The sequence below is a fragment of the Lathyrus oleraceus genome, chromosome 4 (genome assembly GCF_024323335.1).
Source record: "Lathyrus oleraceus cultivar Zhongwan6 chromosome 4, CAAS_Psat_ZW6_1.0, whole genome shotgun sequence".
Classification (NCBI taxonomy): domain Eukaryota; kingdom Viridiplantae; phylum Streptophyta; class Magnoliopsida; order Fabales; family Fabaceae; genus Lathyrus; species Lathyrus oleraceus.
In genome coordinates, this window is record NC_066582.1 from 50,119,891 (window position 1) to 50,133,357 (window position 13,467).

The 13,467-nt window shown below is 31.3% G+C and overlaps 1 protein-coding gene across 1 annotated transcript; it reads right to left on the minus strand.

The window, feature by feature from the left end:
• Positions 1-11,922: 11,922 nt before the first annotated feature.
• On the minus strand, positions 11,923-12,689 carry LOC127073189 (cell wall / vacuolar inhibitor of fructosidase 1). The gene has a single exon (XM_051014322.1). The coding sequence runs from the start codon at positions 12,672-12,674 to the stop codon at positions 12,087-12,089; it is 588 nt and encodes a 195-aa protein (XP_050870279.1). The 5' UTR covers positions 12,675-12,689; the 3' UTR covers positions 11,923-12,086.
• Positions 12,690-13,467: the final 778 nt, after the last annotated feature.

Genomic DNA, 13,467 nt, shown 5'->3' on the forward strand with positions numbered 1-13,467 from the left:
ATGTTAAATTTTTTCAAAGAGAACTATTCTTCCCATTATATTCATATCCAATTCGAGAGTTTAATCTTTACTGTTCTAAAAAAAATTGTTTGATTGATATATAAATTAAAACAAAAAAATAGTAGTTAGGAGCCATTAGACCCAATATATTAAAGAAATATAAGGAGAATACACATAAAGGAGATAGGATCAAACCAAACCAAGTCTACTTCTGTTGAAATGTCAAAAATAGCATTAAATAGCTCATTCCAAAGAGTATAAGTAGTTAATCCTAAACCTGTGTTAGCTAAAGAATGTGCGTATCTCTCATAATACCAAACAACTCAAAATGCAAGGTCAATAAAACACCCATGTTTAAAAAAAAACACAAACTAAATCTACAAAGATGTTTCTTAAAATACTCCCTTAAGAGGACGAGGTTATGGTTGAAGCACCATCAATATTGGCTTTAATCTATTTTAAGAGGGGGAACCCATATGACTTCTTTGACCTAAGGCACCTTGAGAGTAGGGATGGTCACCTTGAACTTCTTAAGAAGGATGGAATTTTTCATATTGACATAAGTTTGCTTCTTTGTCTTGCTAATTGAGAGGAAGAGACATTAGATGATAATGTTGATGACACACTTCCAATGAACCTTTTGATCTTTGAACCTTGCTTGATTCATAACAAACCAAATCACATTATAAATGTTGATGACCACTTCCTTGATGACAATACTACACTATAGGATCAATTATGCTCACAAGTTTTCCATATATCCACCAAAGAATTTAGATTAGCATAGTGTTACAAAAATTGAAAAACCAAGTCCATATTTTCAAAGCCACTTAAACATTAAAAACTAAACATAACATATTAAACATACAATTAAAAATAAATACTTAAAAATACAATTTAAAAATTATATTTATACATGAAATATGCTCATATAATCAATAAGTTGTTTGTCTCAAATGTAATCGCCTCTCTAACAGCATTATATAGTAGCATCATAATAATACAACATCATGCTTAACTATGAAATCCAAGATCATTGAACATGGTTATGTATCTTTCATCAATGTAGATGTGTAACTTATCTGCCAAAATAGTGCATCCAACAAGATATAACATGTATATCCTAGAGGACTCTTGGTACATAGAATGTTGCACCAAGGATATGTAAGTTCCTAGATCCAAGAGAGACAAAAATAAACATCCTTATTAAACCTAAACTCCTCTAATATCATCCTTCGTGTGTCCTATAAGTACGTCTCTACACTCATAATTGCAAGTTCAACGCTCATCAGCGGAAGTGGGTTAAAATGTTACTTGCAAAAGGGAGAAGAAATAGGCAAGAAACATCGTCTATGGTAATCATCATCTCATCAAATGGAAGAAGAAATGTAGATGTCTTCTTATGCCATTACTCAACAAAATAAATTAATAATGTAGTGTCAAACATCATTAGCGAACAATTCATCAATGGTAGTAGGCCAACATCATCTACCAATGTCCTAACCTTCTACACATTTACATTGTCGATAATTTCTTCAACTTCAAACCATGAGTAGAGGGACCTTCAATGGGATGTGGTCATGTAACAATTAAAGCATAAATCATCAATTACTTTCAATTAACCAATAATACATAAAATAAACTTAAATTAAAATATTTATACATATGCCTGCCATAATCTGAAGGCGTCATGATTGACATGTCATGTTAGCAATGTAAGGTCGGAAGGCCCTCCATGGAACCCCTCATTTGTGAGACCATTATGATTGTCACACATACCAGCCTGATCAGGCACCTCCACATGCGCCTCTGGCTCAACATAAGGCACAACAACATGTGTATCCTTATCGTCGCCTATAGAGTATCCAGCTTTACCTCTTATACGACGGAGAGTATGTGGTTCACGAGCCTCTTCGATCATCATGCCATACGAACCGTTGGGAGCTACTTTACACTCCCTAATGCGCAAAGACCATGAACATCATCTTCGTTGTCTCAACCTGAGCTCTCTAGAACATCGCTAACATGTACGCTCAATTTAGATATAATGTTATCATATCTTCCTCTTTCTCTCAATAAAAACAAATAAATCAAACAATTAAAATAAACTTTGCCTATCAATTTTTCACAAATATCTTATGTGATATACATTTCCACCGGATATTTTAAAAAATCCACTATAACCCTATACATTTATACCAAATATATTTAAGAACAAGTAAAACCCTATGTATTTTTATCTAATTTTTCAAATTGTATGAAACACACATTTAATGTATTTATATTAAATGTTTCATGATTTTGAATAAAATCCAATGTAAATTTATAAAACGTAAAAAAAAATAAAAAAATCATACATGCGTATATTCAAACAATTCTACTCAAATCCAAAATGTTATAAAACATTTTGAAAATTTTGAAAATTTTGTTATAACTTTTACAATTTCACTTCATTTTAGTTAACAAATATACATTATTTCTTCTAGAAGGAAATACTTTTAAAAAACATAAAAAGAGGGGAGTACTAATTAAATCATGCATTCTCATGCAAAAGATTAAACTCAATCACTTTATATAACAAAACTAAACCGTGAATACTGAATCAGCACCCAAGAAATGTTATCATTTATACTCATTGAATATTACTAGTAATACTAGTTTAGTTTATAAGAGATTATTTATTGATTACTTCAGATTCTCCACTCAACCTTTCAGAACCAACCAATTTTATAATGGAGCATTTCATTTCTTGTGGTTGGAATCAGAAGAAGCCAAAGAAATGAAAGCTGCAGCCAAAAGGGTCCCTATATTCTGAAATAGCAATACAACCATACACCTTTACACTCAATATGGTAACACTAACCTAAATCAGTATTTAACTTGGAAAGAAAAAGACGAAAAACATTTTATTTATATATTGTTTTGATTCTCTGAACCTCACTTGTTCAAGTAGCTTCAACACAATTAAATACGGATGAGAATAACTAACAGCATTCAAATAAAGGTAATGCTAACTTGTACCTTAGGGGCATAAGTTAAGAACTAAATAAAGAAGTATTGTCTTGCGAATTGTGTATTGATTATATTAAAAATATAAAATTTAATTTTTTCATTGTTGTTTTCAATACAAATTTTCTATAAATTAGTTTCTTAACTTGTGCCCCTAGGACTAGGGGCACAAGTTAGCATTACCCTTAAAATAAGATGATAAAAGAAATTTTTTCATCTTAACGAGAGGTTGTTGTTTTGAACTCAGCATTAACCACATAACCGTGTTAAATTTTTTTAAAAGAGAACTCGTGGTGTTTCTCAATTGTTATTGCAATTGCATGTTTGATTGCAAAGACATGAGGTTGAATTCAATAACATTTCACTAATTTATGTTTAAAGTGAGAAATTTTAGCCACGTTTGGGGTCATCAAATTTAGGGGTCAACGGAAAGGATAATTTACATTAAAGTTTTTTTTTATGAGCAACACATCTTGGAAGAGATAAATCACATACTCACCCAAAATCTTAAGATGTTCGATGTGTAGTTCTATCACTTATAAAGTGTTTAATCTCAATTTTTTTAATCAATGTGAGACTTCCCCAGACTTTCAATTGATACTTCTCAAGTCTATGAAAAACAAACACCTCTAGGAGTAGGCGTGTCGCGGTATCTGACTCACGTTGGTGTCCGACACTTGTATGACACCTGTACGACACATGTCAAAAAAGTCAGACGAGTGTCAGAAAAATAATACAAGTGTCTTCAAATAAATGATTTATTTTCTTTGCTTCAACACTTTTTAAATCGGTGTTCGACACCCGTATGATACTCATACAAATGTTGGGAAATTTAGAGAAGTTTTTTGAAAAAGAATTTGTTCTTTTTCTTTGTTTTAACACACCTTATACATTTTTTAAGACAAATCTCGAACTCATTTAAAATGGTTAAACATGATTAAAACATTGTTATTAATAGAAATTAAAGATAATAACTTTGATTAGAATATTTTTAAATATTTTAATACTACATGAATCAATGAAATTCAAATATTATCATATATATGAAGTGGTGCCGGTGTCATATGTTTTTTATATTATCAACGTTTGAGTGTTCTTGTCGTGTATGTTCCCGTGTCGGAGTTCGTGCTTCATAGCCTCAAGTGTGAGTCTATCTATAATGCTCCCCCTCAAGACGAAGTTCTTTCCTTTACATACATTTATATCTCCGTTGACACTTTTTTAACGGGACATGCCTCCTGTCCACCATCATATGGAAAAGACTTTCGATACAAGTGAGTCAGTCCTTCACTCAAACCAATGACTCGTGATACCACTGTTTGGATCATCAATTTAGGGGGTTAACACGAGGGACACACCATATAATCACCAAAAACCTTAAGGTGATAGGTGTGTGCACTACTACAAATAATACATTTCATGACAAAGTTTTCATCTTAGCCACTGAAAACTTGAAGTCAACTGACCTGAAACGCGCCATTTATTATTTATTTTTTTAATTAAATCTTAAATCTCAGGTTTGAAAAAAAAACATAAAATGTTGCTCAGTGTTTAAGCTTCGATTTTCAGCTCCGAGAATTTTATATTTTATTTATAACCAAAAGGTGCATTTATTTTATAAATCATCCTATCCCTTCATTTTCTAGAAAACCTAGATGAAAACTCTGAATAATATTTTATTTAATTAAATTGAATCCAATTTTCACCTCGGTTATGTTCCCTCGGATTTCCCGAAAATCGTGATGAAAACTCTAAACAATATTTTATTCTTTCATCAGAATGTTATGCCTCATTCACTTTTTGCGTCCTAGAGAACAAAAGGAACACCCTTTTTCTCCAGTGAATGAAAGGAACACCATTCTTCATATTCTCTAAAGAGGAAGGAAGCTCGAATCTAAAACCAACACTTTTCTTTGAGTCTCTCATCATATTTATGGTATGTAAAAAAATTTCATTGATTGTTGTTATTGTTGTTGTTGATGTTATTGTTGTTGTTGTCGTTGTTGATATTGTTGTTATTGTTATGGTTTTTGAGACTTAAGGTATAACGTGGCGTTGTTTTTCATGTATTTTTAGTTGTTGTTGTTGTTTGTTGTTATTGTTGTTTTATTGAGATGGAATGTTCATTTTTGTTGGTTATGTACTATTTTTATTTTATTTTCAGAAGATGTATGTAATTGTGGATTATAGTTGGATGAAAGTCGATAGATTAAGTAAATAGTGTGAGAATGAAGTGATTAAATTTCTTAAATTCGCGGAAAAAGAAACCTTCTTGACGATAATGAGATTTTTTGACGTCCTTGTAAAAATTGTCGAAAAAATGCAAAAACATTCAAGGGATGTTATGTTTAATCATTTTGGTTGTGATGGAATTACTCAAAATTATACAAAATTGGTATGGCATGGTGAAGTGACAAAAAAAAAGACATGTGTCACATAGAGTTGAAGTTGATGAAGTTATGAATGATACTCTAGAAGATATGATTTGTGATATTGGATTAGATACTTTGTAAAGAGACATGGAAGAGTCGTTATATCCGAGATGCAAATTTTTTACAAGATTGTCAGTTGTGTTAAGACTATTTAATCTTAAGGCAAGAGGTGGATGGACGAATATAAGTTTCACTGAATTTCTTGAACTGTTGTAAGAAATGCTTCCAGAAGGAAACACGTTGTTGAACCGTAGTTATGAGGCCTAAAAAATATTGTGTCCAATTGGTTTGGACTATGTCAAAATACATGCATGTCATAGTGATTGCATATTATATAGGAAAGAGTATGAAAACTTGAAGGAGTTCCTAAGGTGTGGGAAGTCACTCTATAAGCAGAAGGACAATAATGCTAAAGATGATGATGGAGTAACTAGAAATGATATTCCTTCCAAGGTGATGTGGTACCTACCAAAAATTCAAAGGTTCAAGAGATTGTTTGTTGATGTAAATGGCGCAAAGAATACTAGATGGCATGAAGATGAAAAAGTATGTGATGTAAAAATTCTCCATGTAGCTAATTCTTTGCAATGAAAGAAAATTGATTTGTTGTTTCCAGATTTTTCCCTTGAGCCAAGGAACCTTAGGGTTAGACTTTCCACCGACGAAATGAATTTGTTTGGTAATTTGAGTATTAACCATACTTCATGGTATGCTCTTCTCATAATTTACAACCTATCTTTGTGGTTGTGCATGAAGCGCAAATATATGATGTTATAAATGATGATTTTGGGTCCAAAACAACCAGAGAACGACATAGATGTTTATTTAACGTCATTGATTGAATATTTAAGACTTTTGTGGGAGGTAGGAGTTGATGTTGATGATGCATATACAAGTGATAACTTTAAGCTGCTTGCCATGTTGTTTTGCACAATTAATGACTTTTCCGTATACGGTAATTTGTCTGGATACAACGTCAAGGGACATAAAGTGTGTCATACATGTGAAGATGATAAGTGCTTCCGCCAATTACAAAATGTAAAAAAGATTGTTTACCTTAACCATCAAAAAATTCTAAGACCTAATCATCCATATCGTAGATTGTTGAAGGGTTTTAATAGAAAGCAGGAGTTTGATATCGCTCCAAAGCTCTTAACCGGGAAGGAAGTTTATAAAAGACAGCAACACATTAATGGTGTCTTGAGAAATAAATAAAAAGGGCTCGTAGGAAAAAATATTTGGAAAAAGACGTCGGTGTTCGTTGATCTTCCATATTGGTATAGTCTCGATGTAAGACATTGTCTTGATGTGAGGCATGTGGAGTAAAATGTACGTGATAGTTTGATTGGAACACTTATCAACATTAAAGGCAAGACAAAAGATACTAAAAATTCCGTCAAGATATGATGATGATGGGTATATGACAAGAGTTAGTCCCAAACGATATAGGAAATAGAACATATTCCCCCCAACATGTCACGCTCTATCTAAAAAAGAAAAAAAAGTTTTTGCAATTGTTTGTAGGGTATCAAAGTTTCCCAAGGATACTCATCAAATGTGAAGAAACTTGGGTCAATGAAAGATCTCAAATTAGTTGGCTTAAAATTTCATGATTGTCATCTCTTGATGCAACAACTTCTATTAGTGGTTATCTGTACCATTTCACCAAAAAATGTAAGGGTAACTATAGTCAGATTGTGCTTATTATTTAATGATATATGTAGTAAAGTCATTGATCCTGGAAATTTAGATGAGTTGGAACATGAGACTGCAATTTTCTTGTGTCAATTAGATATGTTTTCTCCTATATCATTTTTTGACATTATGGTTCACTTAGTTGTTCATCTAGTAAGGGATATTAGAATTTATGGAGCAGTTTATTTGTGGTGGATGTATCCGGTAGAGCGATAAATGAAGATCTTTACAGGGTATCAATGATAGTCTATCATTGCATATATTTAGTCGAAGAATTAGAGAAAAACAAGTGAAAGTTGAGCTAAAATGAAGAACAATGACCAAAGAATGAGGAAAAGATAATTAAGTGTAAAAATATGGACTTGGTAAAAACTGAAGTGAAAAAAGGAACAAAAGCGTGCAACCACTAGAATACTCACGCACACCATCACGCACGTGATAGGACATTTAAAGTTGCATCATGCGCACGATGCAGGGTATCACGCGTACGATAGTCACTTTTCTGGGCTTTTTTTGATGCGCTATGGTCCATTGTAACGCTTTTAAATGAGGATTTTCTGCACTTTCACAAGGGTTACAAAATTTGGAGATTGAAGCACGATTTTGTGGACACGAGTGGAGATTTTTAGAGCATTTGAAGTCATTGGAGGCCATGACTTCAAGGGAATTCTCATGTTATTTTTATTTATCAATTGTGGTATTGTTAATTGCACTATGAGTAGCTAAACTCCTTTAGGTTAGGTTGTGTTATGATGAACCTATTTCTATATTGTTGGATTCTATGTTGATTTGATCATTATATGAACCTATTGATCTATAATCTTATTTAATTGCTTATTGTTCGTAATGCTTTTTATGTGAGATACTCCTTTAATATGATTTTGGCACATATGGAATAATGACCATTAATCTATGTGTTGGACCTATGATGATTGTTGTACTTACGCTAGTTAAATAGGGGTAGGAGACCCCAAGTAGTGGCATAAAGAATTAACGTTCTATACATCGTCTAACTCTGCTTACGTTGGCGTACTAGGGATAGAATGCTTCAAGTAGTGGTTAGTGAGTTATTTCGTGAGAGATCGGCTATAACGGTTTTGTTAATTCGCCATGGGGTTATATTGATTAGATCATTCATACAGTGCATCAAACATCAACAATAGAGGAATAAGGGATTCTAGAACACAATCTGACCGCTTTCGTGACATTATTTACTCATTTATTTACTTTTCGTACTGAAACTCGAACCCCCCCCCCTTCACTAGTATTTATTAATTGCACATATTTTGTCTTGCTTGGAAGCAGTCCCTATGGATTTGATTTTTTTATTACTTCGACATTATCGGTACACTTTCTGAGAAGTCATTAGGTATATAAAATATCAACATCCACTACTATGGAAAACACCTATCACAACAGTTGGAAGAGGGGTACCACCATGTTGGACCAATCGTTGTGAGGTAAGTTGTGATTGTATGTATGACGCTTTCCACCATGGTTGTGTGACCGTGATTATAAGTCAAGTAGTGTGTTACCTACCACAACAGTTACTTTAAACAATTATTGTTATATGTCTTACCATATCACAACGGTTACTTTAAACAACCTTTGTTGTATGTATTTTAATAAAATAAAAAAATGCAGCAATAGAACAACAAAAACAAGACGAACAAAAGCAAGAACAACAAGAATTACAACAAGAACAACAAGAAAAAGAACAACAACTAAAAACAACAACAATGACAAATAGAAGAACAAGAACAAGAATAAGAACAACAATAATAACAAAAACAATAAAAAGAACAACAATAAGAACAACAAGAGTAACAACAAGAACAACAAGAATAATAACAACAACAACAACAAAAAAGAACAACAATAGCAACAAGAACAAAAACAACTAACATTGCTAAATTGAATCTATGTTTTCCTTGTCTCATTCAAGTTGGAGAAGAGGTGATGGAGTTCTGAAATTTGTTAATGAAAAAAATGATGTTTTTGAGTTTTGTTTATCAAAGAAATGATGTTTTTGAGTTTGGTTTAGTGAAGAAATAGATAGTCGTAAATGGAAGAAGATGTTTGGAGGTAGAAGATGAAGTTTGTCTAAGTTGGAAGTTCATCTAAGTTTTAGGTTTCACGCGGACCATTAATGATGGTGCTTTGAGCGTAGATACTCACTAAGTGGACGACAAAAATTTGTTTAAAAACGATGAAGAAACTCAATAAACACGCTTATTTTAATAAAAATATTTAAAAAAATAAAATTGTACCTATCACAACGATTACTTTAAACAACCGTTGTTGTATGTCTTTTAATAAATAAATAAAAACAAAATTGTAGGTGCTAGGATTCGAACTCATGATCATGCACCACTTTTCACAATGATTGGAAGTTCCAACTGTGGTGAAAAGTAGATTAAAAATAAATAAAAACAAAATTGTATGTGCTAGGATTTGAACTTAATATCAGGCGCCACTTTTCACCATAGTTGGCACTTACGGCCGTTGTGAAATGTATTTGAGTAAATATAAAAAAAAATGCCCAAAAAAATTATTACCACGATTAACAGGAAGACCATTGTAAAATGGGTGTTACGAAATGTCTATTTTATAGTAGTGATAGCCCGAAAACTTCAATCATTGAACGATACATCATAGAAGATGTTATTGAGTTTTGTACAAACTATTCGTCAGAAGTGAACTCTATAAGAATTTTTGAGTCTCGTCATAATGGAAGATATCATTCTAGAGGTATTGAAGATTTAAATGTTAAGACATTTGATCGAGATATAATTCTTCAAGCATATTTGTATATATTGAATAACGTTGATGAAGTTCAACCTTACTTGTTCGCTCACAAAAGTCTTATCAAGTAAAATTCTCCCGGATGAGTGAAAATTATTGTTGACAGAGCATAATAAAACTTTCATGAATTGGTTTAATAAAAGAGTTTTTAAAGAGAGTAGTGCATCGAAAACAACAGAAATGGATGTCACATATGCTTAAGTTTAATGTAATAACTTGGAGTGTGTACGACAATACTAAACTTTCATTCTATATAAAATCAAAGAATGATTGTAGTACCATACAAAATAGTGGGGTTATAGTTGAAGTTGAATCCATATACTTCTCTAGTTCTAAAGATAACAATCATGTACTAACATCTAGAGCGTACTTTGGGATTATTTGTGAGATTTTGAAGATTGATTATGTTACTTTTAAAGTGTCTTTATTTAAGTGCAAGTGGATTGACAGTAACACTGGTATAAAAACCAATGAATTATGATTCACACAGGTTGATCTTCGAAAGACAACTTATATGCATGAACCATTTATAATGACATCCCAAGAAAAATAAGTTTTTTATGTCACTGATCCTTCTAACACAAGATGGTCATTGATCTATAAGGAAAATATATTCCTGATAGTGATGAAAATCAAGATTTAAATTTTGAGACCATTTCTTTCACAACACATTGACATCTTGCATCTGAAGAAAATAATTCAGATGATGTGTGTTATTCGTTATGATCATCAAGAGGGAATATGAGAAAACTAATATATATATATATATATATATATATATATATATATATATATATATATATATATATATATATATATATATATTTTACCTTTTTTTATTCTTTTTACTAAAGATTTAATGTTGTGGTTGATGATCCTAATTTATTTCAAATGTTGTTCAAATTATAGATGTTTAACTATCGGTGATAAATTATAGAAGAGAACTTTTAGATAACCTATAAGAATTTGCATTTTTTTTGTTGGTTAATCATTTATTTTATTTTTGTTGTAAAATTATAAGATGTGTGCCATTTTGGCTTTGCAAATGGTGTAAACAATGAATATTTTGTGTACAATATTTCTGTTTGAGAAATGGAAAAAAGGTACAATATTTTTCTTTCAAAAATTGACAAAATATTTTTCTGTAATACAGGTTCAAACGAAAATATAGAAAACTTAAAATAATAATAATAATAATGTTTTTCCATCGGTTAATATTACAATTCGAAGTAGTAATATTTCTCTATTACCTCGATTTTATTTTCAACCGAGAGCAAATTTTGGACGCGTCATCCAATTCTGAAAAGAAAAAAAAATACAATTGTTAGGGACAAACCTATGTGCATAACACTTTACTCCTCGATTGCTCCAAACCCGTGGGATAAAGTGGTAAGTTTTCATGACGTCATTCGTTATCTCGCTTGTGGAACCGATGTTAAACTCCTTCGCTCCTGAGATTAAATGTTATTTTTTATAGTAGTGGTGGATTTTGTCACTTATAACGTGTTCAATCTCCATTTTTATAATCAATGTGAGACTTTCTCACACTTCCAATTCACATTTATTTTTCTCACCTGTCATGATTTTAAATTACGATTGCAATCACAGATGCAGTTGTGGGTGTTGCAATTGAGGTCAATGCGGATACTACAATGCACAATGCGGTCGTTGCAACATGAACTTTAATCGGGAGATATTTAAAATATATTATTGAAAAATACTTATGAAATGATTTTTTATTACTTCAGAAGTAAATTGAGTTTCGAGGGTCTTGAAATATGAGTTAATAAAAATACTTATAGAAACACGAACACAATGGTCTTGTGTAATTTCTACTCCATTTTAAAGTGTAATTTTAAATCACATTGCAACTGCAGTCCAATACCATTATTGAAATTACTCCATCAACAATATTGCCGCCGCAATTAAAAATCATGCCTTTTAGACTACTAAAATAAAATATATTGATTTTGGCAATAACTGAAAAATAAGAAACATAAGGACTGTGAATAAATATTATAAAAGAGGAAAATACAAAGTTCATAGAAGCAATTTGATTAAACAGATATCATATTGTATACAATATGATATAATAATATTATTATTACTAAAATGCATGCTAGAGATTATGTCTAGAAATAGAGTCTAGAGCATTTGTTTAACAATAGCTGCTGCTATGATTGCTGCATCATATATATCATCATTCTCCTCAGTGAGTGGTGATTTTCCTGAGAATCCATTCTCACAAGAAGCAGCTTCAACTGCAGCATCATTTGCACCCTCTTCAGCAAACTTAGGATCTCCTAGTTTCAAAGCTGCAACAGATTTTGGCAAATCAGCTACCAAAATTGTACTGTATCTATCAGCACATGAATTCAAAGCTTCACTTTGAGCAGGTTCTTGATTCACCTTAACCAAATCACTGATTTGGGTTAGGGCAATGTTTACTGCTGCGCCGATATTTGTCATCGCGATAACTGCAAGACCTTGTAGATTTGCATCGGAGCTTCGTGGATCGGATTCGAGAAACTTAATGCATGTTGCATATTTTGGAGTTTTTTGGCAAGTTTGTTCTATCAGATTGGCATTGTTGTTTGTGCTGTGAGCTGCAGCAATGGTGCACAAGATGAGAGATAAGGCTAGTGGATTCATCTTTGTTATGTTTTTCAGAATGTGAAGAGGAAAATGATGTGAAAATTGTGTAGATGATAATGTGGTTATATATTGTGGCATGACATGATGATGCAATGAATTATGTTTGATATTTTTAGTGAATTATTGAGAGTGTAATGAGTAGATGGTAAGGTACTAAAATTTAATCATGATTACAAATTATTATAAGTGTTATTTCTTAGTAAGATTAGATGGAAAGGTACTAAGGTTCACTTTAAAATATGATGCATTTAATATAAAAATTGACAAATAACAACGTTTTTCTTTTCAACTTTTTTTAAAGTATGGTTTTAAAAGTTAAATCTGGCATAATATACTTTTTCATTGATAATGCTTCTAAATTGTTCTATGAAAAATACACCTAAAAATACTCTTTAAGATATTAAAATAGTAAAAAATATATAAATATTTAATACATTAAAATTAAAATTATTAACTTTTTTTTTATAAAATATTTTTTTATTATCCTTTTTATTAGTCAGCAAGATCCTTATTTTATTTCCCATTCTTATTGCTAACACCATCATACCTTTACCTTAAATGTTAAAAACATCAAAGTTTATGTTTAGAGTGTAGCACATACTTTTTCTTTCTTAAGAATTGATGTTGTACAATCTTTAACATGTGCGATATTAAAAACCGCTTTAATGTAAAATCAATTTTATTAACTTTTTTGTTGTTGTAATTCATGACATGTTTCTACTATTAAATATAATTTGAAATCACTATTTTTTTTTTCACGATTTTCAAGACTTTGCCTACTAGAACGAATGTACAAGATATCTCTTTTAGAATTTGATGCGTAAGATAAAACGCTAAGAGTTTTATCAATGGAAAAGAAAAATTATCTTAG